We start from the raw sequence: 6,698 nt of genomic DNA, 5'->3' as shown, positions 1-6,698 counted from the left end.
AGCCCCGGCGCCTCTGGGCCTGGCGGTTCAGAGCCCCGGCGCCTCTGGGTTTGCCACATAGGATGTGAAAGTAAAAAAAGTTGCTTGAGCCCTGGCCCCTCTTTCCTTGCAAATGAAGCCCTGATCAGAGCCTTACCCAGCTGGAACCCCCAGAACCACCTTCCTGATCCAGAACGACGTGCTGCTCTAGAAGTAAAACATCTCGCTGAGCTAGAACCATCTGCTGCTCTAGAGCCAGAATGACCGGCTGATTGAGCACCTCCGCCTCGATCAAGACCCCTTGATTCTCCGAGCGGATTCCAACTCTGCCCCCCCTGCTCCCCTGGCCTTTCCCTTCCTTAGCTGCTCGCCCCTCGCTTTCCTGCATCTGTAGCTTTCCAGCTATCTATGATCCCCTTCGATGCTGTTCATTGGGGGGGGCTCAGGTCGCTGTGTCTCTGATGAAGGTGAACTGGTGAAAAGCAGCAACTTCCCCCCACCACTGGGCTGAGAACTCATGTGCTGGGGACTTTGACAGGTCATGGTGGGTGGAGGAGCCAGACAGCCATGGAGAAGTGTCAGGCGGGCAGAGAGACCTGCCAACGGCTGGCTGGAGTCCTTGGAGCGGGAGCCTGTCACGGGCTGGGAGTGAGCACGGATGGGCAAAGACGAGCAGCTCTGTTTGTGGCTCTCTCTGGGGAGGGGGAGGTCTGAGCGTGGCTGTTGGGATGGGGCTCGGAGCTGGAGCTGACAGCAAAGGGATCAGGGCCGCAAGGGCACCCAGCAGCGCACACAGAGCTCCCCGGGTGCCAGTGGTTTGGCGCCCATTGGTGACGCTGCGATGCGGGCGCAGGTAGGGATCGGCCTGAGCTGCACCTGGGTTTGCGGGACAGGGGCGGCGGGGGGTGTGTGTGACGAACTGGGACTGTTCTTAATGTGGTCTTTGAATGCTGAGTGGGGAGTATTGGCTGGGAAGGCAGGGGAGTGTGGCTAGGATGGTCTGCATTGGGGGATGGGAGACTGGCCGTTAGGGAGAATACCTGAGCATGTAACATGAGAACCCAGGAAGGGGTTAGAGGCCAGGTGACACCTTGGCCCGGAAAACTGAACAAAGGCTGTGGGAGGGGTCGCTGGAGGGGGAGTTTCAGAGCTGGCTGGTGGAATGGCTGGGAGGCAGATGGGGCTCTGACCCCCCAAGGGGCTGTGGTGCCCTGGGACCCCAAGATGCACCTAATTGGGGGGGATCCTGTTGTCTGTGCCTGCAAGACCTGTCTTGGACTGTGTTCCTGTCGTCTAAATAAACCTTCTGCTTTACTGGCTGGCTGAGAGTCATGGTGAATCACAGGAAGCCGGGGGTGCAGGGCCTTGTGTCCCCCCACACTCTGTGACAGGGGGGATCTGAGATCGCACCAATCTCTGTTAAAGGCCCCAGATGACAGAGCTCCCACCCACACTGTTTGAATAACTGAGAGGCCCTGACCCCGAGCCCCATCTCCCGACACCGCCAGGCTGCTGGGACATCCCGCTATAGCCCCGCTCTCTGCGATGGGCCGACCCAGAACCAAACGCTTGGGGGTGGGACGTTTGGGCTCTGGCTGGGCTGCATCTAACGCCTGTGATTGGTTTTGTCCCTCCCCCCCCCCCCCGACAGTACAAGCAAGTGGAGCAGTACATGTCCTTCCACAAGCTGCCCGCCGACTTCCGGCAGAAGCTCCACGACTACTACGAACACCGCTACCAGGGCAAGATGTTCGACGAGGACAGCATCCTGGGCGAGCTGAACGAGCCCCTGCGGGAGGTGAGGAGCCCTCCCTGGGGGGCTGGGGGATGCCCCCGGGGTGCAGGTGTCACCCCTAGAGTGAGGCGGGGGCTGCCCTACCCCAAGAGCCAGGCTGGGGGGAGGAGCCCGAGGGAAACGAGGCTCCCCCTTCTCCCCGCCTCCTATCCGCCTGCCTCTTCCCCCGCTCACCCCCTTCCTCTCCTCCCCCGTAGGAGATTGTGAACTTCAATTGCCGCAAGCTGGTGGCCTCCATGCCCCTCTTCGCCAACGCGGACCCCAACTTCGTCACGGCCATGCTCACCAAGCTGAAGTTCGAGGTCTTCCAGCCGGGCGACTACATCATCCGCGAAGGCACCATCGGCAAGAAGATGTACTTCATCCAGCACGGCGTGGTGAGCGTCCTCACCAAGGGCAACAAGGAGATGAAGCTCTCGGATGGCTCCTACTTCGGAGGTGAGTGCCCGCGGGAGGCCCCCGGCTGGCGCTGCCCGTCGAGCCGCGCTCGCTGGCCTTATTCCGTGGACACGGCCGCGGGGGGGATGGTAAGCGTCGGGCTGGCACTGCCGTTCTCCAGGCTGGGTGCTGCGTCCCTGGTAAGTGGGAGCGACCTTCTGTGATGAACTGGGACTGTTCTTAATGTGGCCTTTGAATGCTGAGTGGGGAGGTTGTCTGGGACCGTCTGCACTGGGGGGATGGGAGACTGGCCTTGAGGGAAGATACCTGAGCATGTAACGTGAGAACCCAGGAAAGGGGTTGGAGGCCAGGTGACACCTCTGCCCGGGAAACTGGACAAAGGCTGGGGGTGGAGCCGGGGAGAGGCTGGGTGAGAGACGCTGGAGAGAGTTAGGTTTTCAGGAGCTGGCTGATGTAATGGAGGGGAGCCCAGACGGGGCTCTGACCCCCCAATGGGGCTGTGGTGCCCCTGGGACCCCAAGATGGACCTAACTGGGAGGGTCCTGTTGTCTGTACCTGCAAGACCTGTCTTGGACTGTGTTCCTGTCTTCTAAATAAACCTGCCGCTTTACTGGCTGGCTGAGAGTCATGGTGAATCCCAGGAAGCCGGGGGTGCAGGGCCTTGTCTCCCCACACTCTGTGACACCTTCTGTGCAAGTCCCACTAGGACAGCGCTTGGTTCCCACGGGAGGGGGCTGTGGGCTAGTGTTTAAAGCTGTGACCAGGAGCCAAAACTCCTGGCTGGGCCATAGACTTGGCCAGGTCGCTCCTTCTCTGTGCCTGTTCCGTGTCTCCCAGGAGGGTTGTGAGGCTGGCTGGGTTAGCGTGTGACGTCTCCTGATGGCGGGAGCTAGCGCGGGCACGGTTTTATTGTAACATCTGGGTCCCTCTCTCTTCCCCCCCCCCCCCCCCCACCAGAAATCTGTTTGCTGACGAGGGGCCGCCGCACGGCCAGCGTCCGGGCCGACACCTACTGCCGCCTCTACTCGCTCTCGGTGGATAACTTCAACGAAGTGCTGGAGGAGCACCCCATGATGAGACGGGCCTTCGAGACCGTCGCCATCGACCGCCTCGACCGCATAGGTACCGGGGGGCAGGGACGCTGGTCCGATCCACAAGCTGGAGACACTCCTGGGGCCCATCCCCTCTCACGCTGGCTCGCACAGGCCCCCTGCGATCATTCCTGGGCTCAGGCCTCCGATGGAAAGGGGACCCACCTGGGGGACAGCCTCTGGGCTGACTCCTGAGGCCCAGTTGCCGCTGAGGAGCTGAGTTTCAGGAGCTCTGCAGAAGTTTGGCTGCCCCGTAACCAGAATGTCCCGGGCAGCAGTTGAAGTGGGAAGAAGCAATGATAGCATCAGAGGAGCAAAGATAACGGGAGGCGAGGGGGGTGGATAGAGGACACTAGATGTTAATAGGGAGAGTGTGGCGTGTGGGCTGCAGGGGGCAGTCCTTGCTATCTGTGCCGGGTTCTCTCCCCGGGACAGGGGACGGGTGGTTACCTCTCTGGATCTCAGTCAGGCATTGGACCTCAGGGGCCTTGTCCCTTCTTTAAAAGCGCCCCACAAGGTTTCCCACGTGCCCCACAAATCCTGCTGGGAATGGCCAGTTAGATTCGCTCCCTCCCCTGTGTGCTGAGATGGGGTCGGTCAGCTCCTCGCAGAGGCTGGGCTTGGAGAGCCTCCTCTGCCTGCCTCCAATTTCCCTCCTCCCCTGCCGCCTCCTTCTCCTCTTTGGGACCCCAGGGGCAGCCCCGCATCCTCCCGCAGAGCTGGCAGCTCGGGCATTGGCGGCCCTTGGTACCCGAGGACTAAGGAGGCAGGGAGAGGCCTAGCTGCAGCCATGCACACCTCCTCATCAGTTTCCTTTTCGCTCCCACAAATCCCTCTTCAATCTCACCTCCTGCCCCAGTCCTCGCTGCAAGAAGGGCTGTCAGTGAAGGCTGATTTATGATCACTGGGGCATTTAAAACCTAGGCGGTAAGGAACAGCCCAGGGAGGACGAGCCGAGCACGCATAGGCCAGAGCTGGGTCAATAACGCTTCTTTTGTTCGGTGACACTTCTGCCATTTTCCAGACGTTTCGGTTCATCGAAAAGGTTCGTTTTGGGTCTGTGCCCAGAGCAGGGATTTGAACCTGGCTCTCGCACATCCCCGATGGGTTCCCTGCCCCCTGGGCTAAAGGGTATGGGGGGGGGGAAGCAGCCGCACCCTCCCCACTCCTCCCTTTTGTCATCGGCCGAACTCTTCACAGCAAATTCGCGACCAGTTTGGGGTCGACCCAAACAGCACTTTCCATCGAATAAACTGTCTGAAAAATATCGTGCCGCGTCGGGTGCCAGGACTCGTGGCCGGGGAGCTGCTAAAGTTACCCAGCTACAACGGTCAAACACGTCACGGGGAGAAGGTCTGGACACAGGGAGGCACACGCGAGGCATGGAGGGGGGTCGGTGCTGTGCCAGGGCGGGATAAAGAGCCGGGCTGGGGGGCCGCATGCAGAAGGACAATGATGGGGCTGTGACTAACCCCCCCCCCCTTTTTTCCCCTTCCCCACCCCCCAGGGAAGAAGAATTCCATCCTGCTGCACAAGGTCCAGCACGACCTGAACTCCGGGGTCTTCAACAACCAGGAGAACGAGATCATCCAGGAGATCGTCAAGTACGACCGGGAGATGGTGCAGCAGGCGGAGTTGCGGCACCACACGGCCATCTACGCGCCCGTCCAGCCCCAGGTGACCTCGGCCATCGCCACCTTGCAGCAGGCCGTGGCCATGAGCTTCTGCCCCCAGATGGCCAGCCCCCTGGTGAGCTCCGTGGCCCTCGGTTCGCCCAGGATGATGCGGCGCCTGCAGTACGCCCAGGGCGTCCCTGGCCCCTTCTCCGTCTCCCCGGTGCTGCTCCAGCAGCAGCAGAACATGCAGCTGCAGCAGCAGCAGCCGCCCCGGCCCACCTCCGCCGGCACCTTCGCCTCGGTGGTGTCCAGCCCTCCGACCCAAAGCCCCCGAGCCAGCCGGACGTTCCCTTACGCCGCCCAGGGTCAGTCGGGCTCCCAGCTGTCCCTGACTCAGCAGACGGCTCCTGGCTCGCCCCAGCGGCTGGCCGTCCACAAAAGCACACAGGCCCTGCACACGAGCAGCCTGAGCGAGGAGTCGAGGCCTTTGTCAGCCTCGCAGCCCTCCCTGCCTCACGGGATCTCGCAGACCATGACCCAGAGCCCTCCGCCCTCGGCCCACGAGTCCAGCACCTCCGTCGCCGGGGTCCAGGCTTCGGCCTCCCCTGGCTCGGGCCCCCAGGCCGGGCTCAGAGGGGTGGTGCCGCCCCGCGTGGCCCTGTCCCACCAGATGTCCACGGGCTCTGTCTACGCGGGGGCAGCCGGCAGCCAGCAGGACTCGAGCGGCGCCCGGAAAGATTCGGTGGTCAGTGCCCCCGACACGGACCCAGCCAAATCCAGGCTCTCTTCCAACTTGTGACCTTTGCTCCTTGCCCGCTGATCCCGGGCAGGGGGGGTAACGGTGGGGCTGCCAAGCAGCAGCAATTTCCACCGTCTCCACGCTCCCGCCTGCTTGTTTCCAACTGGCGAAGGCCTCACCCTGGCCCGCTCCCTAGGGGAGTGGAAATCAAAGGGTTAATGAGCCCCAGAGCCGACCGTGGGGGTCGCCACCACCTGACTCTAAACCTGCGGCCGGGGCTTCTGACCCAGCGGGGGCCTGCCCCCTTCTGTACAGAGCACAGCAGCCGGGCGTCGCTTCCACACGCTTTGCCCGGGGAGGCCAGGGTAGGAGGGGCGTGGACAGAGGCCCCTGCCGTTCCCTGGGCCGGGGGAGGTCCAGTCGAGCCTCCCACACGCCCCCCGATGAATCATCTATGACCAAAGTCCAGCCCCATCGCCCGCTGCCACCGCCCGTGTGAAGAGCATCGTCCATCCGAACCCACTGACTGCACCATAGAAGCCATAACTAGTTAATCTCTTGATTATGAAATCTGTATATTATATATATATATGAATATAGCTGTGTGCGCAGGGCCCCCCTCGTAGGGCCGCCCATGGGAGCCCACACGCACCGTATGGCCAGGCGCTGCGACAGCGCAGGGCTCTGTGGAACGGGTCGCCCACCCCGGGGCCTGGCGGGAGAGGGAGGAGTAGCCAGAGGGGGCTGAGCCCCTGCCAGGCCCTGCCAACTTCCCCACCCAACGTGTTCTGCCTCCTGGCACCGGCCTGTACCCAGCCCGAGCCCTGTGCCACACGCGGGGATGTGGGGGGGGGGGGAGATTTGGAAGGAGACGGGCGCCTTGGCCGAGTGGTTCTGTCTGCAAAGGCCCCTGGGGCTGGCGCTTCCTCTGCCCTTGCTGGGCTAGCCTTTGGGGCTGGACGCTTCTGCCCCCCCCCGCAAACCTCATCCTGCCCCTGCCTCGTGCCCTGGCTCCTTTCTGCTCCCCCCAGCGCGTCGCCTCATCCCCCTCCCCCCCAGCGCGTCGCCTCGTCCCCACC

At 62.7% G+C, this 6,698-nt stretch overlaps 1 protein-coding gene across 1 annotated transcript in view; it reads left to right on the top strand.

The window, feature by feature from the left end:
- The window catches only part of HCN2 (hyperpolarization activated cyclic nucleotide gated potassium and sodium channel 2), a 34,453-nt gene extending 28,109 nt beyond the window's left edge, over positions 1-6,344 (top strand). Inside the window, exons 3-6 of the mRNA XM_026655060.2 lie at positions 1,631-1,777; positions 1,972-2,212; positions 3,131-3,295; positions 4,772-6,344. Of these exons, the coding sequence (XP_026510845.1) occupies positions 1,631-1,777; positions 1,972-2,212; positions 3,131-3,295; positions 4,772-5,679 (1,461 nt within the window). The 3' untranslated portion in view covers positions 5,680-6,344. The remainder of the gene's footprint in view (positions 1-1,630; positions 1,778-1,971; positions 2,213-3,130; positions 3,296-4,771) is intronic.
- Positions 6,345-6,698: the final 354 nt, after the last annotated feature.

The sequence above is a fragment of the Terrapene carolina genome, unplaced genomic scaffold, assembly GCF_002925995.2.
Source record: "Terrapene carolina triunguis isolate 2854851 unplaced genomic scaffold, T_m_triunguis-2.0 Scaffold194, whole genome shotgun sequence".
Classification (NCBI taxonomy): domain Eukaryota; kingdom Metazoa; phylum Chordata; order Testudines; family Emydidae; genus Terrapene; species Terrapene triunguis.
The sequence above is the reverse complement of the archived record's forward strand: the minus strand, read 5'-3'. Positions and strand labels throughout refer to the sequence as shown.